Consider the following 25,110-nt stretch of genomic DNA (forward strand, 5'->3'; position numbering starts at 1 on the left):
CAGCACAAGGATTCTCAGGTGCAAATGAAGAAAACCCTTTGAAACCCACCCCTCAAAACGCAATTACAGTATGATCGTTAAAACACCGAGCCCTCCACTGTTATTGTCCTCATCGTCGTTCATTGCAAAAATTAATCTTCAATATTCTCGATACAGTATACTGTATAATGGAGCAAGTGTTTATATGTATATGTCCACTATACCAATTTCTTGGACAGCTGGCCTGATGCCACCCACAATTGTAACCTGAAAAAAAACATCATATGTCCACCATTTTGGGTAAGCCTAAGACATCTTCAGGAGTGTTTTATTCACAATCTGCATACCCTCCCTATAAATTTTCCGTTCAGTGTAAAGCAAGTTAAGTGACTCTTAAAAGGATGATCAAATATGGAAAGGTTGGAACCGATAGGCATCATGGGTCTCGTGAAAGCAACAGTATGTGTCGACCTCAGGCTAATTCAGTCCTGAGGCTTCATGTATCTGATGTCAGCCTATGAGCCAGTGCAATTGGAATTATCCGAGCTATATAACCATGATGTATTATATATGCACATAAGCGGTATGCATGTATTTGCTTCATATATGTAACCTGTGTTGTTTTTTATTTTTTTATTTTTGGGAGTGATCGAGGCAGCGGTCCATTGCCTATACACTGTCCAAATAAAGGGACATATCATAAGAACGTGTTGCACGCTTGGAACACGATCTCCTGTTGGATGGGTACTCTGCTAGATTAACTTATTTAAGGGGGCTTGCAGGTTAGCTTGGAGGCATGCACACTCGCCTTTCAGCTTTCTAACCCAGGTTTAAATTATGGCTCGGCTCTAAATTGTTAACCAGGTGTTTTACATGCAAGGTGAGGCATCAATGGTGGCGTCCATCAAAATGACGTAAAACCAGAGGATCTGTTGACCAGAACTGATCCTTGCTGGATGTTAATGATCCCATGATGTCTTTTGTGATGGGTAGGCACATGATTGCCAACACCCTGAACAAATTATAAATCCCTGCCACCATCTGTCTCACGTAATTACTGGCCAACCGGTCCAGTATTGATGGGCTTAAACCGTTCCCTGACCGACCACGTAAGGAGGTGGGAATATTTGGTGCCATTAAAAGTAGTAGTAGTTGTAATTATGGTGTATAACCCATTTAATCCCAGTTTTTGATGGTGGATTATCACACAAATTCTGCAAGCCCAACACAATTTACCTGCTCTTTCCACTTTCCCCTTATGCCTCATTAAATAAACAGAGGATGAGAATACAAATTTTGCATGTTCACTTCAGTTATGTAAACAAAACCATTTCTTTCCTTCTTTTTTTTGTAACCAAGGGTGCTCCTGGCTCACCTGGAGATCGAGGTCCTGTGGTGAGAATTTTGTTTCCCATAAAAAAAACTATTGCACCACAGAGTTGTTCACGTTGTCATAAAGTGCATGTCTCTGTGTATTTATCCGCATTAGTGAAAACCATGAAAGCATTAATCCAATAATAAAACAGAAACCATCTCATTATTTCATTATTTGAAACCAACGCGGTGCAGATTCAAGATGCATGTGAAAATTCCATCTCCCTCACAACAAGTATAATTGCCCCATGAGGATTTTTGGGGGGATTGCTGTCTTCAATATATCATCTCTATGCTAATGAAAACCTCTGTTTTTTTCTGCTGCCATTTCATTACATTTCGTGCTTTCAAGACAATGCTGTTTCAACTTTGAGATCAGATTTGGCTTTCTTGAGCTGTGGAAATTATTTAATCAAAGAAAACCTTTGCTTTTACATGGTGGATTTGTGAGGTTTTTAATCAACGAAAATATGACAAGTCTCTCTCTTGTATTTATCCAGGGACCACAAGGACCACCCGGAAATACCGGACAGCCAGGGATCCCTGGTTTGGATGTAAGTCTGTTTTCAGGAATTCTGAATACTTGTGCATCTTTACAGATATTGTGGGAAGGTTTTTATTCCTACTTGACATCTATTTTGCCAAAGATGTTTGCTTTAACAGCTTGAACGGCCAACTGCTGTCTATGACCTTACACGTTACTATGTGCTGACCCCAGGGCACACCAGGAAAGGATGGTTTGCCAGGAGTACCAGGAAAACCAGTATGTACTTGTAGCTATTTTGAAACTTCATGAAAGGTTTTGGTTTGTTGTTATTATAAATTTTCTTTGTCTCTGAAACAATGCTGACATAACTTTGACTTATCATGAGATGTGACAAAAATTTGATTGTCATCTCATCAGATCTGATTTTTAAAAAACGTTGTAAGGTAAAGCCAATGGGGTGGAGCGAGTTCAGGAAGGGGTGAGGTTGAATCAACTTCTGGCAGGGGTGAGGTTGAAGTGAGTTCAGGCAATGGTGAGGTTGAAGTGAGTTCAGGCAATGGTGAGATTGAAGAGAGTTCAGGCAAGAGTGAAGTTGAATCGAGTTCAGGCAGGGGTGAAGTTGAAGTGATTTTAGGCGGGGGTGAGGTTGGAGCGAGTTCAGGCAGGGGTGAGGTTGAAGCAAGTTCAGGCAGGGTGAAGATGAATCAACTTCAGGCAGGGGTGAGGTTGAAGTGAGTTCAGGCAATGGTGAGGTTGAAGTGAGTTCAGGCAAGGGTGAAGTTGAAGTGAGTTCAGGCAATGGTGAAGTTGAAGTGAGTTGAGGCAGGGGTTAGGTTGAAGTGAGTTGAGGCAGGGGTTAGGTTGAAGTGAGTACAGGCGGGGGTGAGGTTGGAGCAAGTTCAGGCAGAGTTGAAGTTGAAATGAGTTCAGGTGGGGGTGAGGTTGAAGTGAGTTCAGGCAAGGGTGAAGTTGAAGTGAGTTCAGGCAGGGGTGAGGTTGAAGTGAGTTCAGGCAGGGGTGAGGTTGAAGTGAGTACAGGCGGGGGTGAGGTTGGAGCAAGTTCAGGCAGGGTTGAAGTTGAGTCGAGTTCAGGAAGGGTTGAGGTTGAAATGAGTTCACGCAAAAGTGAGGTTGAAGCGAGTTCAGGCAAGGGTGAGGTTGGAGTGAGTTCGGGCATGGTTGAAGTTGAAGCGAGTTCAGGCAGGGTTGAAGTTAAATAAAGTTCAGACAAGGATGAGATTGTAGCAAGTTCAGGCATGGTTGAAGTTGAAGCGAGTTCAGGCAGGGGTGAGGTTGAAAATAGTTCACGCAAGGGTGAGGTTGGAGAGGGTTCAGGCAAGGGTGAGGTTGGAGCGAGTTCAGGCAGGAGTGAGGTTGGAGCGGGTTCATGCAGGCTTGAAGTTGAATCGAGTTCAGGCAGGGGTGAGGTTGAAATGAGTTCATGCAAGGGTGAGGTTGAAGTGAGTTCAGGCAAGGGTGAGGTTGAAGTGAGTTCAGGCAAGGATGAGGATGAGGTGGAGATATGTGGGGATTAAGTCATGTTGTTTTTTTTATAAAAAACATTAAAAATGTTTTTAATGGTGATGAAAATATTTAATATGTATAGTGTATTCTTCATTCTGCAGGAATGATCATAGAAACAGAGTTGTGTCTTGTTTTGAAGGAATGGGAATTCGGGATATTGAAGGAAGGCTCAATTACATTGAGGCAGATTATGGCAGGAAAACATTCACTGTGATACACATAAAAGCAAATTATATAGGGAAAGGTTATTCGGAGAATTTGGAAAAGAGGTACTAGGTCGTGGATAGCCGACTGAAAGCAAAGGGTTGTGAAGTAATGTTTTCCAGTAATCTTCTGAGAATAGGAAAGGGAATATAATCAATAGAGTGATAGACGTCAACCTATGGTTGCAAGAATGGTGTAGGTAGCAATATTTTGTGGTTTAGGAAGCAATATGAATCATATTGGGAGCAATGACAGTGTTTCCAGAATGATAGCCAGATGCTAAACAGGTTGGCGCCCATGGGGAGCCGGAAATTCCTCCTTGGGAAATGCTCCGATGACTGCGTTGAGAAAGACGGTGACATTATTGTGACGGCGCTGGTACCCATAGCTGCCCGGAAAGTGACGGCACTGTCCCCAAGCTCAGTGGCTGTGTGTGTGTGTGTGTTTGTGTCTGTGTTTGTGTTTGTGTTTGTTTCTATCAGGCGGCTCCACTACAAGCCCTAGATCATGTTTAAAAAAAAAAGGCAACAAGGGTTGAAGTGGGAATTGAGGGGTTTTATTTTGGCGAGAGTAGGTTGGAGAGGCTAAAAATGAAGGAACTACTACTGATGACATGATTGGTAATGCCAGGCAGCAAAAAATAATTGTGGGAAGGGAAAAGTTTTTTAAAAATTTTGCACCAACGCCAAGAGTTTAAATAATAAGATGAAGAGCTTGAAGCTAAAGTCGATAGCATGGAGCATAATATAGTTGCAGTAAGTGAGACGTGGTTTATTGAGGAAAGAAATTGGAGGACAGTACCAGAAGGTGGCAAGGTGCATAGGTGTGAGGGGAAAGGTAAAACAGGAGGGCTGTAGCAATGTGGGTAAAAGCCAATATTGTGTCTACAGAAAAGGAATGAATCAATGGAGAGGATTCTATGTAGACAGAGATTGTAAGAATAATATGATATTCATAGAATGCTTTTATAGGGATCCTGGTGTGAGGGAAATGCAGAAAAGGAGGGTTCATTGATAATTTTGAAGGGCACGTGGTAAGGGAAGAGTATTATGCGGGATTTTAATTTGCCAGGGATAGATTGGGTCCACGCACAGAGAAAGGGCAGAGCAGATAAGGATTTCATCGATCTAGTCCAGAATTGCTTTTTTTAAACCAGTTTGTAGGTAAGCCCACGTGAGGAAGTGTCATGTTAGACCTGTTTTCATGTAATGCTCCATGGTGGAGGAGGTAGAAGTTAGAGAGCATTTCGGGACAAATGACCATAGCATAGTGTGTGCAAGGATTCTGTTAAGAGTTAGAGTTTGGGATAGGAGAGCAAGTCTACACAATTTCAGGATAAAGGCACATTTTGAGAGTATGAGGAGAGGGTTTGGTGCTCGAATTTGGGAAAAGTTAACAGAATGACAATCGGCATTAGAGAAATGGGCAACCTTTAAGGAGCAAATGTGCTGTATACAGATTAAGTATTATCCAGTGAGGTGTAATGATCGAGGCAGAAAGAGACCAGGGCGGTTGAATAGGGAGGTAAGCAGTGCTTTTAAGGATAAGCAAAAGATATTTATTATCTACAAATAACTAGACAGGAGTTGGACATATATCAGCATCGGAGAAAGCAAAGGCTAGTGAAGAATAACGAGGCAAGCGAAAACAAAATGTGAGCAGGATATGGCCAATAATATTAAATGTAATAATATCTTCCAATGAGGCTGAGTCTATGGGCCTATTAATTTGCCATCGCAGACAGGCCGGTGTTCTGTCTTCTACCTCCTTCTTTCGGGTCTTGCAACCTCTGCCCCATCCGTGATTTGTCTACCCCCTCCCAATTTATTGCATGGTGCACTCGGTCCACCAGCAACCCCCTCACTGGTGAAACTCCCAAATTCCAGGATCACCACTTACTTCCACTCATTCATTTCTCTTTTTTTCCACCTATGGAGCCAACTTCCACATTTTCTTCATTCTAATTCTTCCCAACCGTTCTTCGAAATAGCTGTACACCACCATCTCAGATCATCCCCCATCCAAAACCGTTTTTTTCATTGGATGTTCTTTGGCTTTTTCTTTGGACTGTTTGAATCCTAATTTGTTCTGTGTTCTAGTTCTTCCATGATCCTTGACTTTGTCTGCAAAAAGAAAACAGTGATTCAAAGACACGCTTGTGGCAGAGAGGAAATATGACGTATATGTAATGGGTCCTTGTTTGTCTCCTGACTTTTGTCCAAAACACACACTGATGATCACAATCTACTGCATTTAGTCATGCAGGTGCTTGAGTAGCAATGTCATGTGACAGGACAAATCGATCTCATTCATTGAAATTGTAAAATATCTGCTCCATTTACCCCCATTTAGGAGCAAAGTCAAATATACAAAAAAAAGCATACAATTCTACAGAACATCATCGAGATTTAATAGGAACTCTAAATAATATAGAAGTCCCAATGGACTTTGTTTCTTAATTGCAAGATCATTCATTCAGTGCTCCACCTACGGTTCAGGCATTGATCACTATTATAAACAACAAAAATGCGGCAAGATCATCCCCCTGGAAGAATCTAAAGGATTCCCTATCTTCATCCAGTGATATTGATTATTGATTATTGCTGTTGTGTTATCATGCATCACTGAAATAGCTGATATATTGTCTGGTAATCCCGATCCCTTTAGAATTTTTAATGTCTTCAAAACACCCGAATCGACACAATTGCATTGTAATGACTTAATTTCAATTTTTGTTTCATAAACAGGGTTATAAAATTTTGCATTGTTATATATATTATTACATATTATTGTTTATTCATTTATTTACTTACTTTGCAGGCTGCTCTCTCACAGACTTTCTCAAAGGTACAGTATAATCCACAAACACCTGCATTTTATGCACCTCATTTTGTCCATATATCCTAATTTTCCTGTGCATTTTCACTAAATTCAGACATTAAAGTGTTATGAATACTCAAGAAACTGATTCAATCAATGCATGAGAGAAGTTTATGCCAATAATATTTTTGAAAGGGAGGCGTAACTCCGAGATAAATTGTACTTTAATGTGTGTGCGTGCGTGCGCGCTTCAGACTCTGAATACATCATGACACTGACATCAGATGCAGATGTAAACCACTACATCACCTCCAAATTTGAAAGGCTTACATGTAAGCCTACTCAGGTCTTTTGAAGACTGAGATCAAATGGTCACAATTAAACTAATTCATGGAACACATGCTTCCAACTGGTTTCACCCTAACTATGAGCTCATCAGGACAACACACTGCAAATTTGTTTCTGGGAACCAAGCTAAGTTCCATTAAATACAAATCGAACCCCCTAACTTTGTGAGAGAGCAAGGCACATATCAAATCCCATAATAGCAAAGGCTGCATCACCTATGACTAATAAACATCGTCCCCCAAACAAACACATTGTCTCTGCCCTGATGATCAGCCGTTATGAGGTGGGGGTTCGCTCTTCCGACTCTGAAATAAATTAAATATAAAACGGCTCTTCGGACTCTGAATAGGACATCATATGCGCATGCTGCATTACCAAGTTGGAGTGTTCAATATATCCAGGTAGTGCACAAAAAATACAAACACCTGGGTAAATGAGGGACACCAAGTATATTGAAAGCAATTGCTCCACACAGGTGTGGCCAATGTGTTAATCAACCAAATGACACCCCAGCGTGTTTAGGGTCATGTATAAAAATGCTGCACAGGCCTGGTTGCCCATAATTATGACTAGAATTGCTGCAAAAGGACACCTGTGACTTTTAAGGAGGGGTGATTGTTGGGGCACATTTGGCAGGCACTTCATTGACAAAGACAGCTCAACTTGCTAAGATTTCATGAGCAACAGTGCCTCAGGTGATGTAGGCATGGAATTCCAAGGGAAAGACATCAGCAAAGGGCAACAGTAGGTCTAAACGTATACTCCAGGATCGTGATATCCACACATAAATTTGAAGTGCAAGGTGAAGCAAGCGAGCAACTGCAAATCAATTCACTGTAAATTTCAACCTGGTTCATGAGCGGCCAGTTTAGTTAAAAATATGATCTGCCGAGAACTCCACAAAATGGGATGCCACAGTCGGGTTGCAATGCACCAACCACTGATCACACCTGGAAATGCACGTTTGTGCGTGCAGTGGTGCAAGGATCACAGGTATTGGACTACCGAGCAGTGGAGAAATGTGAAATGGTTAGATGACTCATTCCTCACCATATTCCTGACAAACGAACAAGTGCACGTGTGGCGCCAACCTTAAGAACTCAACAACCCTGAGTGCTTGGTACCAACAGTGAAGGGTTCTGGTGGTTCTGTAATGTGGGACACGTTTTCCTGGCATGGTTTGGGTGCATTCATTCCCTCAGAAGGAAAGGTCAATGCCAATCGCTACTTAATGGCACTGAGTGATCATCTTCACCCCATATTGCAGCATTTATCTGCTGTCATTTATTTGCTGTGGTGTGCAGTATCAAGTTTCGTTCAAATCTGGCTACGAAAAAAATTATTAAAAAATCGATTCCCGATTCAGTCAAGTACTCTTCGGGAGAATTTGATCAATGCAAACAACCTCAGCGGTATAGTTCGCTGAAGCTATCCTCGTTTTTTTTTTTTGAACATTCACCGTGCTCGTTTCCGGACCGGGCTTCACTCCCGCAAGCGAGCACGTGGCGGCCTCATGCGTTGCACAGCACGGACCTCGCGCTCGCTGCTGGGTGAACCCGGTGCGGTCCCCGAAACCGCTACGGTCGCTACCCGGCCCTTGTCTCTCTGTCACCGTCTCTATCGCCATTCCACCCACGTACACCTGCGTGTTACGACGCTCATACACCACTCCATTACATTCACGCTCAGAGGCGCGGCTGCGTGCCCACGCATGCCGACCGACATCTCCCTTACATACCGCTCTCTCACACACACGGTCTCTCTCACACGGACCCTTTCACTCACACACGCGGTGACACTCACACGCGGTGCCTCATCCACACACACGGCGTGCTGGGAGGCACGCACTTCGGCACACTTGCGAGCACACCACTCGCACACAGGGTCGCTTCCACACACGGGGGCGCACTCACAACTTTCACCACACATGCAGGGACAACCACACTGGGGATTCGTGTCCCCACTAGGGGTTCCGGGGCCTCTATACCCCCAAGCTCGGCGTGCACCCGTTCGCAGCACTCCTCCCCTCGACCCCGCAAAGCACGACCGAACCCACCTGGTCATGAATCGCTTCAAGGGGGCATACTCCCTCCCCTTGTTCCTGGAGGAGGCCATCCAGCTGCCCGCACCGGGTCTCTAACCAGTCCGCCAGCTCCCCCTCATGGTCTTCCACTACCTCAATGTGTGTGTGTTCGTCACTAACCCCGTCCAATTCACTCTCTATCTCCCGTGTCTCTATACATTTTATTCTTTTCGTCGTCACCTCGTGTCTCGTCTCACACGTTTCGGTCTCCGTTACCCCGATTAGTTTTTCCCCTTGTGTCACCGTCACAGTTTCCGTCACCTCCACGTGTCTCTCCCAACAGGTCTCCCGAATTATTTTCTCCTCACCCGCCTTCACCGCGGGACTGACAACCGTTGCACTCCCTCCCAGCTCGTTTGCTACCACATGTGGCATCGCCATTACACACTCCGCTGTTGTCCGCACTTCACTGCACGCTATTACCTTCATGCCCACCTGCAGGCTTCGGCCTATTTGCTGCATCTCACCCCGCATTTCCTCCATCTTGGCATTCATTTTGTTTTCCATTCCGCTTATCGCTTGTAAAATCATGTTTACCTGGCCCATGTTAAGTGGGTCTGCGGCAATTGCTTCACCCTCAGGCGTGGGTCCGCCGGGGACTGGGGGAGGACTTTGACGGAGGCGGGGTGGGGGGTGTCATACACCGTGGCCTCTGCCGCTGTGCCCATTTTGGGCTCTGGGTTCAGTTGGGGGGGAAACTGTTCCTGCACAATAGATATTTCCTGCTCGGGGTCTCCATCCTGGGCCATGGATTCACACAATTCTACATCCATTTCTAATACCCCCAGCTCCCGCTCGCCTTGAGACTCTATCTTATTTCTCGTAACGGGTTAATTTAGCCTGCTCATAATTTGGAGGGAATCGGGGGTCGCTCCTCTCACCCCTGAACCGATTCCCCGTGAATTTAGCTTGGAGGCGGGAGGGATTCGAATCCACTCCTGACACCAGTGTTGCGAATTTGCGCCTGCCGACGTGCGGACGGCCGCGTAACTCGGATCGCGGCACGTCGCCCACCGGACGGACAATTCAGTCGTGACCCTCTCGGAACAACGCCGGGAGCTAGTCACGGGTGGGGGTTTAACCCTACCACGACCGTGCCAATTGCCCACCCACGCAGGATAGGGTTGCTCGCCAAATTCGATCTACCTAAGTACCTGCGCGGATGGTCGACCGGGCGATCGTACCGCACCACAGGCCGACTCCGGACACGAACCGGTTAAGCGGTCCGTTCCGTGCTCCAGTGATAACCGAGCGGTGTTACCGTCGGCCTCGACGGTTCCGATTAATTACCGGGCATATTAAGCCCACTACGAACCCTTTACGTGAAGCAGGATGGAGGGTCAATAAAGAAAAGACGAAGCGAAATGGGAAAACAGTTCACACAATGCACATTTATTTCCTGGCACACGGAAAGCAAACATATACAGCTATACAGTCAAAATGCACATATAGCAACCAAAACAAAAGCAACAACGACGCAGAGTTACTACCGACTACGCGCACACACGGCAACACTTATACAGTTCTACTTTACAGACGGCGCCAACACACATTGACTCAAAAGCAAAGGAAAGAAGCCACCCTCATAGACAAGGGGGCAGATGGGCCTGTAGGCCAATATGTGCGCATGACCTGAAGGAGCGACCAGGCCCGCGAGACCGGGGGGGGGGGTCCTACCCACGTCCTCGTGATGCGTTGGCAGACGAGCCGCAGATGTGGCCGCGTGGCTGTGCCCCGACTCCGTGCTCCTTGGCGGGTTTCGTTGGCACGACGTTTGGAGTGGGGTGGGAACGGGGCCCCCTTTTTGCACTATCTCAGCGCGGGGGAAAGGGGGAATTGTTGATGCCCTGGGGGAGGAGAATGGCTGGCTGGCTTGGGTCCCACGACGAGCGATCCCACACCGCGACCTCGTCGCCGACCGCCGTCCTTCTCGCCTCGGACCTGAGCTCCTTTGCCTCTTCCCGCAACTCTTCTCAGCCGACTCCAGAACCCAACTCGATGACACACCGATGACTTGGCCACCCGACTCGACTCACTTCATTCGCCTTGCGCTCGCCTTCTTATAGGCCAGCAGGATCAGCTAATATGCAAATATCCAGATCAGGATGACCTTGGGGGCGGAGCCACGCTCGCCCATTGGTCGGAGGAAAGGGGGCATGAATCTCCCCTGATCCTAGAATTTGCATATATCGATTTCACGCAGACGCGCCTGGAGGCGGGGCCAAGCCGCCCCGCGCTTGCTAACTGGATGGAGTGGAAGTGGGCATGTAGCGTTTGTGATCCGAATTTTCATCGGAACGGCCGCTATTTGCGCTCGCGGCTCGGTGCGTATCGCTGAACGGGCCCAAGACAGCCCGACGCTCAGTGTTCACAGGTGGTGCGGGAATGGCCGTAGAAGGAGAGAGGCGAAGGTGGCGTTGTTGTCGTTGTCCGAGGGTTGGAGCGTGGTTGTAGTTGGTGACGATGGCTGGCGTGGTGGTGAAGGTGGTTGTTGTGTGATGGCAGTTGAGACGTGGTTGGTTCAAAATGAAGATAGAACAGAAAAACGGCTATCTCAAAGCATTGCAGCCCGAATGAATCACATAAGTTCCCTCTATACAATGGGTTTGGGGCTAACTACACATGTACTTAGAGATATCTCACCTACGGGCCCTGAATGGTGGTTTGCGAATTTCCACAGCCGCAACAATATACATACATACATACATACATACATACATACATACATACATACATACATAGAGTTAAGCCCAAAATTATTCATGCCCTTACCAAATTTGGAGTATTTTGAATCGTGTAATTTGAGGAATGAGTTTCTTCTGGCTTAAGTTAAGAAGAATGTGACAAACAGCTGAAAGAATCACTGCAAGAGACATTTCAAGAAATACATTGTTTCAGGGGTATTTTATTGATAGATTTACAAAAAAATGTCATGTCCAGAATTATTCATACCCTTGCTTAGATCACTTCAAAGTCACATTCAGTAATCAATGTAAAAGCCTGTGTTTATGGTTATAGCCTCCAAACGGTTTTTATACTTGCTTACAAGGTTTTTGCATGTCTCTCCAGGGATTTTGGCCCACTCCTCCTTCACGAAGGTCTCCAGGTCTTTGAGGTTGGAAGGCTTCCTTGCCATCACTCTGGTCTTGAGCTCCCTCCACAGATTCTCGATTGGGTTGAGGTCCGGACTTTGGCTTAGCCACTCTAGAACGTCTACATCATTATCCCGGAACCATTTCTTGACTGACTTGGCGGTGTGTTTTGGATCGTTGTCCTGCTGATATGTCCAATGCTCCTCGAGGTGAAGTTTCTCTGTGAACTGTTTGATGTTTTCCTCAAGGATCTTGATGTACTGCTCTTTTTTGATGATGCCATCCACTTTCACAAGATTGCCAAGCCCACTGGGTGAGAAACATCCCCAAAGCATTATGCTCCCACATCCATGCTTGACAGTCGGGACTGTGTTCTTAGGGTTGTATGTTTCACCTTTCTTTTGCCAAACGAAAGCAACATCTCTGTGCCTGAAAAGCTCCATTTTCGTCTCATCCGACCACAGAACTGAGGAGCAAAAGCTTGGATCTTTGTCCAGGTGAGCTTTTGCAAAGGCTAGACGAGCCTTTCTGTGCCTGGGATGGAGGAGTGGAGTCTTTCTTGGTCGGCATCTATGGAGACCCCCATTGTGCAACATCCACTGGAGTGTCTGCCTTGATATCTTGGTCCCAGACTCGCCAAGGTTGTTCAGGAGAGCCTTAATAGTGATCCGTGGATTGTTGTTGGCCGCCATACTTGTCGCCATACTTTTCTTGCCAGACGAGGAGACACCTTTGGCCTCCAACCACGTCCTTCAATGTTTTTTTTTTACAGTGTGGAACTCCTTGTACTTCCTAATTATGCTTTGTATGGTGGCAACTGGCACTCGGAACTGCTTCAAAATAGCTTTGTAGCCTTTCCCCTCCTTGTGAGCATTCACAATGCACAACCGAAGGTCCTCACTGACTTCTTTCTTCTTCGCCATGCTGACAATGACCTGAGAATGATTGCATCAGCTCCCCTTAATTTATAGTCTAAAAGCAGTGTTGTTCTATAATATTCCTCACTGTACATTCAATAGACCACATTTGTAATGCATTTAGATTGTATGCACACATCTTGGAATAATTGCATAACATTATAAAGAATCTGAGGAATATCAAAAGTTTGTGCATTATCACAAACATTGGCCTCAATTCTGAGACTTGGTATAGGGTATGAATAATTTTGGACAGACATAAAAACAGAAATCTTAACATTTCCATTGTTATGCTAATAATGTTGAGCCAAAATACAAGTGGATTTCTACATGCCAACTAAATGTCCTTGGATGAAGTGAAAGTTCCACCACTCCAGCTTGTAGGTATGAGATAAATGCATAACTCTCAGATTTTTCATAGGGTATGAATAATTTTAGGCTTAACTGTATATATATATATATATAGATATATATATATATATATATATATATATATATATATATATATATATATATGTATATATATATATATATATATATATGTATGTATATATAGATATATATATATATATATATATATATATATATATATATATATATATATGTATGTATATCTTCTTCTTTCAGCTGCTCCCTTTCGGGGTCGCCACAGCGGATCATCCGTATGATCCGCATTGTGATTTGGCACATGTTTTACGCCGGATGCCCTTCCTGACGCAACCCTGATCATCTCTTACGACACAGGGATATGGTACACCTATTTTAACCGGGGTATACACTGGCCCAGTACACTGGTACTCATTTCGCCGACCTCGGAAGGATGACAGGCTGAGTCAACCCCCTGGTGTATTAATTCAGTGGCCCAACGGGGCTTGACCTCAGGACCTTTTGGATCCCAAGCCGCTGCCCTAACCACTGCGCCAACACCAGGCTGTATGTATATATATATATATATATATACATATATATATATATATATATATATGTATATATATGTATATATATTATTTATATATTTTTATATATATATATATATATATATATATATATATATATACATATATACACACACATATATACACACACAGGAAGGCACAGAGTACACACAGGTACTCTGTGCAGTGCATTGGTGCAGTCAAAGCAGTCTCCTTGGCTATTGGGTACAATCCTGGACAGGTCGCCACTCTGACACAGGTTACCATCAAGCTCGTACTCGTTTTGCCGATCTCAGAAGGATGACAGGTGGAGTCAACCTCACCTGGTATTAATTCAACAGCCGAGGGGGATTTAAACTCAGGAACCTAGGATCCCAAGCTCACCACCCTAACCATGAAGCCAAAACCAGGCATATATATATATATATATATATATATATATATATATATATATATATATATATATATATATATATATATATATATATATATATATATATATATATATCAATCACATATTATGTTTGTACTGCACTGTTATTATTGCCTGTAACACTGGATATACAGACAGATACTTTCGCAGCAATTTGTTCATTCTCTCATTAGGATGTATGCACAACATGTCCTCCTGGCCCCCCTGGATATTCTGGAATACCTGGAATGAAAGGAGACAAGGGCCACAGTGGGAAACCAGGCAAACATGGACTTGTTGGGGAAAAGGTATGTGATTGATTCCTGATAGATTATTTTCATAAACACTCATAATGTGCAAGCAAAATTTGTGGAAGAAACTGCACTTTGATATGATTATCATTGTATAATTGAAACTTTCATAGTACAATTGCCTTTCTTCACATTCCAATTGATTGGGGTTTTAAAAATGAATGGTATTTTGTTTCTATTTACTTTACCTTGCATGCAAGTTGTAGAAATGTCAATCAGGAAGATATGTAAATGTATTTGTATATATATTTGTATATATATATATATATATATATATATATATATATATATATATATATATATATATATATATATATATATATATATATATATATATATATATATACATAGCCTCAATCGGGGTTGCGGGGGAGGGGGGGAGCATAAATTCTCTCTTTAAATGTGTATCGTACCACACCACCTGCTGGTTGTGGCAGAGGGTATTATGTTTCCTTTTTTGCTGGGCAAAGCTGAAGTTAAAGCACTCTTCGTAAAGGTAAATTCATCCTCTTTTCCTTCTCTCCCCCCCCCCCACCTTCCAAAAAAAAATGGAGGGGCCTGTCAAAGCCTGTCATCATGTGTAAGGTTTCTGGTGTGAGAGAGCGGACATCATGTGTGAGATGGGACATCAGGTCTGGCAGGTGGAGTGGGAAGTGAGGATGGGGAGGGTTTAAAACACTCTATGCATGGGTAAATTTGTCTTCCTTTCCTTCTATTTGTCGCCAAAAATTTTTGGCAAACACGACTTATTGGTCCGTCAGTGAAGTGATGGGGAGACTGTTAGTTAAATTATAATCACCAATTTAATTTTTAAAATGATAATGGCTTGATTGATTGACTGAATAGTGTATAGTGGGCCAACTTAAGGACTACATACATCCATACATACATTGGAAGAGGAGATTGGGACCATACTCTGTGCAGAGCGTTGGTGCTGCCGAACCAGTCTCCTTGGCTATTGGACACAATCCTGGACGGGTCGCCACTCCGACACAGTATACCAGCATGTTGGCATTAATTTTGCCGACCTCAGAAGGATGACAGGTCGAGTTAACCCTACCTGGTATTAATTCAACAGTTGAGCGGGATTTGAACTAAGGACCCTATGATCCAAAGCCCACCACCCGAACCCTTAAGCCAACACTAGGCATACATACATTGGGAGCATGTGCTTTTACAGCAAGTCACTGCGTCCACTTTCTACCGATACTCCAGTGGCCTTCATCTGGCCATCCACCAGCAGATGCCTGGCCCATCCCCATTTCATTGGGATAAGGAATTCCAGCACCCACCCGAAGGGACCGCCTCAGGTTAACCTGATGACACCTTAGCACCACCCCGACACTCACCACAGAGTGTTTTGCCGAGTGAAGTGTTTTGTGGTGGTCAGAGTGCAAATCCTCCCACCAAACTTCTCTGAAAGGTAACCAACTGCAAGAGGACGTCCGCAGATGCAGTTGGCATCAGATATGGATGGCTGTTGGCTCACAAGAAGCTCCTCCGCCCTTTGGCAAGTTTTATATTTAATCCTGCTGGGTGTTCATGTCCATACATGCTCCACACCAGGGAGATCTGTTGGGGGCGGGGGGGAGTCGATTTCGTCGCTGACACTTAGACCATGAACAGGTTTGTACAGGTTTTAAATGATACCCATAGCAAGTCACAGATCTGATCTGGCCTGACCTGACAATCAGGGTTGGGTGCCGTTGTATCAGCTGGGCTGATGTGTACCATCTATTGGCACAGCCCAACGGGCTTCCATCCTCAAGCAATCCCCCAACCCCAGCCTCCAAGTATCCAGATTACAAGCACACACCATTACGCCCAGCAATAACTTAATCACTGTTCGACCAGTAGTCATTCCACAAAGTAGAACAGATCGTTGAAACTCAGTTTAGAAGGAAAATCCAAAGTGATGAGAAAAAGCCTAATGGAAAATGCAAATGTCACGTTTTTCAGATTAGAAAGCTTGGTGTGTGAGGACCCCAAAGGAGATCATTTTCAGTACACCAATTAATTCAGTAACTTAAAGAGATCATCTCACCTTAATGAGAGCATGCTGCACTCGTTAGAGCATATATCTCTGCCAGGCTGAACAGTTTACATTTTGTATCCCACTGATAGGCCAATTCTGCATCCAGACTAGAACCAAAATCAAATCAGCTTGTTCTTGTCACCTACCCAAGTCATCCACCATGTGTTGTATAATCTATCCACAACTTTGGGAGATATCATCCTTTTACTGTATATCGTTCTTGGCCCGATCCTTCAATGGTGAAGAATCATTTTGAAAATCCTAATATTCAGATCTGTATCTTCACCAAAATATAATTTATCCACCTGTCCACCAGGTTTTGGCTGAATCCATCCAAAACTTTTTTGAGATATCTTGCTCACAGAAAAACAAACAAACCGGTAGGCGACATGGGTGGTCGCTATATAATTGCATACTAGTCATACAGTTTTTGACGGATCGGGTTGAAAATTTTTGACAAAGAGTTTGATTATAGTGCGCATAAAAGTGCGGAAGCCGATTTTTGATTTTCGAAAAAAAAATATATAAATATTTTTCGGATTTTTTTCAAAAATTTCAAAGTCCCATTGCTAGGCAACGGTGGCGTCCATAGCAACGGTGCTCAAAAGCGTACAACTAGATCCTGGTATGAACCTACCAGTCAAGTTTCATCAAAACCGGTTGACTCCTCTGGCCTCCAGAGCTGTCCATTACATACATACAGACAGACGGAAAACCTGAGAATAACGGTAGTCTAGCGACCACCCAACAGAAGTGGACACAACCTCCATTTACCTTTGGTGGTGGAGCTAATAAAGAGCTCGATAATGTTTTTCATGGTATAAACCAATACAATTTTACATTACCTAATCAGGGACTTGAGAAGCAGCTTTCTTTAAACAGTGTAACATCTGAGCTCCTGCAAGAATGAGATGCTGGAGGGCAAAATGTGAACAAACTGACAGTGGGCAGTGGGGATACAGTTGAACACAATGAAATAGAAAGACAAAACAGGAGAAGAGGAGAGAGGGGAGGGGGAAAAAGACAGCAACCTGCAAATAGGATGGTTGTAATTCGTGGGGTTAATCGGAGTAGAACACATTGCAAGTATGGATGGGAGTTTACGTGGGATTGTGGTGCACCACTTGCGTTTTGAAGCCGACTGCCGGGAAGAGAGAAATTCAAACATCTCCAGAAGGCAATTCCACAAGAGGAAGAAAAGAGGAACAAAATAATGGAGATGTGCAGTGTTTGTTTTTTGGGGAGCTTAACCAGGAGGGCGTTTTCTGGAGGAGTTGGAAGGATGCAAAAGAGCAAAAAGGGACCAAGACTGTAAGAGAGCTGGAAAAAATAATAATTAAAAAACAGATAAAATAATTCAAGAAAGAGTCCCCCCAATAATAATAAAAAAACAGATAAAATAATTCAAGAAAGGGTCCCCCAACCTTTTTGCAATGTGAGACGAACAGTTCTTGTGATTTGGTCTCATCGTGAAAGATGTCAGACATTGAGAGTTTAAAATTATTTGTATTTTGGCATTTACTGAGACAAAATAAGACATGTGGCTTGTACACAAAATTAGTCCTAAAATGAAAAAGAGGTAATTTTGAATACCTGTGATAACCACTACCGCCTCTCCATCCGTAACTCAACCTTTTCCCCTCGACTTATTTTTGAAGCACCTAGTTTCAGTCAAAACAATGTGTTCTGGATTAATTTTTTGTTCTTTTTGCCTTTCTGAAAACAATGGTGCAAATAATGTGAAATAAACATGCACATCATGTTTACTGTAACCCATCCTTCTGTTCTTCTGACCCTCCTCCCATCCACTATGCCATTTCACAAACTCTAAAACACCTAACTGTTGAGAACATTTAAGTTGGATTGAGATCTGAGTGAGATGCCACAGCAAAACAACCATGCATGCAAGTTGTGGTCATGCAAATGCACCCTTTTTTGTTCTGACTAAGGGTTAACCTCCATAATATCAGCTGCTTTCTATGGTTAGTATACGTCATTGACAGTTAGTATACTTCAATCAATGTCCATTAAAGGAGTAGACCTGCAACTGGAAACGTGTTTTGGCCTTTTTATCAAAAGTGCATCACAAATCCTACATATAATTCGAAATGTACAGTTGATGAAACTTGCATTCAAGGCCTCCAAGTTCTTCAGGTGCTGGACCTCTGGTCTCCAACCACTGGAATGGCATATCCAAGCACTGGATCCTGGAGAATTAAAAGGCCCCAGTGCAAACGATATCTTTAATTCTGGGGATATAATCAGGGCAGAAATTTTATTAAATTTCATTCAGGCTACTACCTTTTTAACAGCACCAGTACACAATGGCCTACTCACTTCAAGTGATCTTTAATGTCCACAGATTAATACAGTACTAGCTGATGATACAGCTAGCTAACATCCCCATCTGAAAGATGTCATAGTCTGTTATGCAATGTGTGTCGACAGATGACAGTTTTGTAATGAGATTTCATTCCATTTGCAGTTCAATCCAGATCACAAAATTAGATATAGAAAATTGGAAAAAGCTGAATTTGGTTGTGAAGGGACAATTTTTGAACACCAACATATCTAATCTAGTTATTGAAAATCATGAGGAAACATAATTAAGTAAAATGGTGATGCAGTCCCAGATGGGCACAGCGACATTGGACCAACAGTGAGCTTGGGTTGGCATCATTGCGGTTGGTCATACATACATTGCCAAAGTTGGTTCAACATTGATCTTCAGATGGAGATAGACTTTAAAGTTTTGTGGATACTGACAACGTTCAGCCTATGTCAGGTGTTTGCCTGCCATCAACAGGCCAATGTTGGAATGACGGACCAATGTTCAAATCGATGTTGGCCCAACACAATGGCAACTGTTAAACAATCAGCCACACAAAGCCGTGGCTGCTGGCGAAGTCCGGAGGGTTACATGGTTGTAACAATCATTATATATAGGAGATTGGGACCAGACTCTGTACAGACCGTTGGTGCTACTGAAGCAGTCTCCTTGGCTATTGGGCACAATCCTGGACGGGTCGCCACTCCGACACAGTATACTAGCACGCTGGCACTCATTTTGCCGACCTCGGAAGGATGACAGGCCGAGTTAACCCCACCTAATTCAACAGCTGAGCGGGATTCGAACTCAGGATCCGAGAATCCAAAGCCCGCCACCCTAACCATAAATCAAATACCAGGCATATATATATATATATATATATATATATATATATATATATATATATATATATATATATATATATATTTTTTTTTTTTTAGTGTGTGTGTGTGTGTGCACGTCTGAAAAAATCATTTTTAAAAAATGACAACATGAGACTGAGGATAAACTGACTTCAAACAAGGAAATGAGTCCATTTGCCAAAATTGCCATAGTGCATTCCCAAGCTAATTGTCACTGTAGCTTTAAACATCAATCTTCTTTATGTTATCATAAAGTCTAAACGACCCAATCTTCATTGGGTAATCCCACTTGTTATATTATATGAGGAAAAGTAGGAAGCGCTTCAAGATAAATGCAATAAAAGTTTATATCTTCTTCTTCCTTCATAGCAGCACACGGCTGTGGATCACATTTGCGTCCAGCATGGCTGGACCACTGATGCAGTGCCCCATGTAGGTTAGAACAGGAATTTGGAAGCTGTTCTGGGTGCCGGCAATAAGTCGCCTACTTTTTGCAAAGAACACCATGGGATCCAGCATCCAAAAACTAATGCTGGCAGGCAGGACTCCCGTTCAACATCCATCTGAGGGGCCACACATACAGTGATGCCTCACCAACCCCAGGAACACCAGGTTGACAGTTTACAGTGGGGCTAACATTGGAAACCAGGTGAGACAGCTCAAAGGTGAGTGTGCATACCTCTAGGCCAGTGATTCTCAACCCTTCCTCTGTCATTTACCCCCGTCGGATTGATGTATTTCGCGATTTACCCCATTACTCCCATGCAAAAAAATGCATAGCCTACCTTGAGGTACTGAAAAAAGAAGATGGAACAACTTTATTATTAAAGTTTTACACAAAATAAACTTTGATAAAGGAAAAAAACATGCAGTCCACTTATATCATACAAGATCAAACAAAAATACCAGAAGCATTATCAGTCGGAACTCTGCTGATTCATTGAGTCAACCCGGTTATTTATTCGAGGAGTCAGTATTTTTTTTTTAAAAAATTTTCATAAGAAAAAAATAAAAAAACAAAAAAAAGAAAATTATGGTGGGGGGGGGGAATTGATTTATGAGTCTGCATAGAATAATTTGTATTGAATGTGAGAGTCTGTATGTTATAATGTATTATGTGTTGTCTGTCTCACATCACAACGATAACAGTGTTATTGATTTTGTCTGAAGTTGCTAAAAAAAAATCGGCATAACTTAATTTTCAGGTATGATATATTTACCCGCTGCCATGTAAATTTTTACCCCCAAGAGGTAAATTTACCCCTGGTTGAGAATCACTGCTCTAGGTGATCCTGCCAGCCCCTGAAGTTTTAATGAAACTGTATGATATTAGGATTGGAAATGATCATGCTCAAGGAGTGGTCCATACCTCTTATTCTTTGTCCCCTACCGGTTTCACCAGAGGGGACTACAGGTTTGCTCTTCGTCTATCTGTCCATCCTGTAGTTTTCCAGACTTTTTTTCATACCTTTAACATATTCCAGTGAAACTTGGTGCATGGCTTTATTATGATAAGCTACAGAAAAAGTTTGAGTTTCAGAGTGTTTCATCAATGTTTCACAGAGTTATGCCCTTTTTAACTCCCAAACTATCACATGCATTGGTCAGTGTTCAGCTTCCCTGACTCCACCACTCTGCTTTACACCCATTGGCTGGATGGCTGGACTGACTCCACCCCAATGGAATCATGCATTCCCATTGCATGAAACAGCACAGATTGGCAGGCCTCAGGCCTCAGGCCTGGGTGTTCGTCCATGGCCCATTGCAATTGGAATGATACCAGATATATAAAACCATGATGTATCATATATGCTTAAAGGCCCGGTCACACCTTGACGTTTTAGCCAGCGATGGCAACGTATTAAAATGTATGTAAAACGCTGGCTTACGTTGAACTTTTGATGTTTTTTTTAAAGATTCGGACGTATTCATAGCGACTTGGTCTTATGTATAACGCATTGGTAACGGACACACAACGTTTCGTTGTGTAATAGATAACTTATACCAACGAATGCTGAACCTGTTGTCGGCCTGCACAACCGATGCCCAACGATAGTCTAACTTAGGCATAGCGCGTTGCACGCATCGCCGCCGATGTCGTGACGTAGCCTATTAAAAGGCTGATGCACGATTCGAATTATAACTGCCGTAGAAATGGAAGTGACAACATCGCGGTCACACCTTGGCGATCTTGCCAGCGTATGCCGACCTAAGAAAAATGTGTCTAAAACATTGGGGCACGTCAAATATGGTATGAGTAAGTTTGGTATACGTGAGTAGAACGCTAAAGTACGCTATCTTACGTCGTAGTAAGTAGAGTACGTCAAGAAATTTTAAACATGTTCAAAATTTTTGGACGTACTCGGCGTATGACACACGTTCCGCATGCGATGGGGATAAGTTTTACACACGATATGTGGACGCTTACACACGTCCACAAAGGCTACTTATAAGCTACTCATAAGTCGAAACACGTCGCGGTAATGTCTTTTTTTACGCGAAACTTATTTCGAACTTGTGTTTGACGTGCTTTGAACCAATTCTTTACGTAGTCCCAACACACATCGACGTTTGTAGACGTATTCCAATGACGTCTTCTGGTCGACAAAAAATAATGAACGTGTTTCTAGCTTACAACTGCCATATAAAGACGTGTTCCCAGCGGTTTTGGGAATTGGTATATAAAAATGCTGCTCATAAAAGGGGAACCCAACAGTGTTTTCGAGTCCTTTTTGAGTCGATGTCCATGTCAGCAGTAACAGTATCAGTATCAGTATCAGTATTAGTATTAGTAGTAGTTTGTTCATGTTGGCAGTAGTAGGTGAGTGTGAAGGGGAGGGTGTGGGTTATGATGGATCGTCCTTGCGTCTGCGTGTCCACGGATAGGAGACATCTTTTCACCATTGTTCGAAGTTCTTCATGGCTAAATTTTTATGGGGCTTTTTCAACAATGAGCTATAGCTTGTTTTTACGATTTAGGTCTATTCATAACGGGTTGGACAAATGCACAATGAACTAATAATTTGCATAGAGCGCTTTGATTACTTATAGATACGATATACCAACGAATAATTATCGTGAAGCCGGCGTTCACAAACTATGCCCAACGATAGCCTAACTTATCCATATCGTGTGGCAGTTTATCTTTGCCGGTGACGTAGGGTTTGCTATTCATAGGCTGCCACTCAACGATTTAAATGGCTGCATCTCCACTATTGAAAGTAGACGCTTGCGCTCAACAATTGGATTTTTTTTACACTCAATGACTTTTAAACGGTACCACTCAGCTATTTTCATTGTTTACAATGAACGATTTAAATTGCTGTCACTCGCCTTTGTTTTTTGACGCTGGCGCTCGGAAATTTTAATCGTTTCTATTGAACATGCTAAATCGCTCAAACCCCACTGTTGAAAGTAGACGCTTGCGCTCAACAATTCGATTTTTTTTACACTCAACGACTTTTAAACGGTACCACTCAGCTATTTTCATTGTTTACAATGAACGATTTAAATTGCTGTCACTCGCCTTTGTTTTTTGACGCTGGGGTTTTGAAATTTGAAGCGTTTCTTCTGAACATGTTAAAACGCTCAAACTCGACTATTTTAAATAGACGCTGCCGATGGACAATTGGAATCATAGCCAAGCTAGACATCGAAGTGTGAACATCCTCGTCATGCCGAAGAAAAGTTTGAAGAATGCTACAAATAAGTGTCCTGGCCGTGGCCGTGGATGCTGACGCAAGGACGATCCATTATACCGACATCTTTCAGCCTATGAGTAACTTAAAAGTAACGTCTGTCGATGTGTGGCAATGATCGCGTAACGTGCCAACAACACGTTAATCATAGGTTAGAAGTAAGTTTCGGGTACGCTAAACATTACCTCGGCATGTCTCAACTTATGATTAACTTACAAGTAGCATGTGTTGACGTCTGTCAACGATCGCAGACCGTGCATACAACTTGTGGCCAGCGTAGCGGAACGTGTGAGTCATACGCCGGCATACGTCGTGAAATTTCAAGCATGAAAAAATTTGAGGACAACCGAAAAGTACAACGTTTAAAGCCAGCGTACAACGACGTATGGCAGTGTTTTTCAGCGTGCTCTCAATGTTATCAAACTTACCCATAACGTATTCAACGTGTGCCAGCGTTTTAGAAAAAAAATTCAAAAATCGGCATACGTTGGCTAAAACGTCAAGGTGTGACCGGGCCTTTATAAGCCGGATACATGTTTTTGCTTCATGTATGTACATCAGGTTGTTTTTATTATGAAATAGGCAAAGCCGAGGAATGAATGAAACACGGTGGGGTAGAAAGGTTCTTCTTCTTCATCTTGGTTCTGGTATCGGCTCAAGCGTGCATTAAAGCAAACTAATTTTTGTCTCCGATTTGTTGTCCTAGATGTCTCTATTTTATTCTCGTCCACAAAAGCTATTAGTAAATGAAAATTGCTTTCCTTCTACTTTGCCGAATAGACCTAAACACGGTGAGTTACACACTTTCTTCTTTTTAATTTTTGTTCCTGTATCAGTTCGAACATGCATTAAAGGCAAATTAACTTGCTTTGTTATCCTTGTCGTCTTTATTGATTTCTCATCTACAAAAGATATACAGCATATCAGTAAATGAAAATAGTTTTTCCTTTTATTTTGCCGAATCGACCCAGACATGGTGCGTTTGTCAGTTTCCTCTTCTTCATTTTGGTCCTGGTTTTGGTTCGAGCGTGCATTAAATACAAACAAATTTTTATCTCCCGAACTTTCATTGGGACCAGTGGGAAACATGTATTGCAAAGCAATTCTTGCTCTTGTTTAATCTAATAGGATTGTGAACATTAATCCTTCAGCCTTCTCTACTTGTAATATAACAACATTATTACTATTACTACTACTACTACTACTACTACTACTACTACCTTTTTAACAGCCCCAATTATTCTCACCCTCTTTTGGAGTTTGCAGGAGAAATATTTTACCCCATGACTTTCATGAATTGGTGGGCCAGGCCTGATATTTAACTGGAGCTGATTTGGGCAGAAATTTGGAATTTGTTTAGCCTGCCAGTGCTGACCTACTCTTCGTGAACAATTCCATGATATCTTCCACAATCTACCAAGTAATGCGAATTGAGAGGACTCCCAGCTTAATGTCCATCCGAGAGATGGCACACTTTGTGATGTAATGCCCTGCCTGCAAAACACCAATGTGACCATTTATCATCGAGTTGTGAATCGAATCCAGATTAAACGGTTCAAAGGCAAGTCCGCTACCTCTGCACCATCTCATCGGACTTTGAAAATAATAGCAAGTATTTTGGCCACAATGTATTTTGATCAACACTGTTTTCAGACAACTAAAGCTTTGCTTCCCTCGAATCCACAAACAATCCCATCAA

General features: G+C 42.9%; 1 protein-coding gene across 4 annotated transcripts in view; it reads left to right on the plus strand.

Moving 5' to 3' along the window:
- The window catches only part of COL22A1 (collagen type XXII alpha 1 chain), a 287,830-nt gene that overhangs the window by 180,527 nt on the left and 82,193 nt on the right, over positions 1–25,110 (plus strand). For all 4 annotated transcript variants that reach the window (XM_085895736.1, XM_085895737.1, XM_085895738.1 and 1 more), the window contains 5 exons: positions 1,339–1,374; positions 1,854–1,907; positions 2,072–2,116; positions 6,389–6,415; positions 14,370–14,483. In XM_085895736.1, the coding sequence (XP_085751862.1) occupies positions 1,339–1,374; positions 1,854–1,907; positions 2,072–2,116; positions 6,389–6,415; positions 14,370–14,483 (276 nt within the window). The remainder of the gene's footprint in view (positions 1–1,338; positions 1,375–1,853; positions 1,908–2,071; positions 2,117–6,388; positions 6,416–14,369; positions 14,484–25,110) is intronic.

Source organism: Eptatretus burgeri, chromosome 9, assembly GCF_056783735.1.
Source record: "Eptatretus burgeri isolate ZD-2024b chromosome 9, Ebu_testis_v1, whole genome shotgun sequence".
Classification (NCBI taxonomy): Eukaryota; Metazoa; Chordata; class Myxini; order Myxiniformes; family Myxinidae; genus Eptatretus; species Eptatretus burgeri.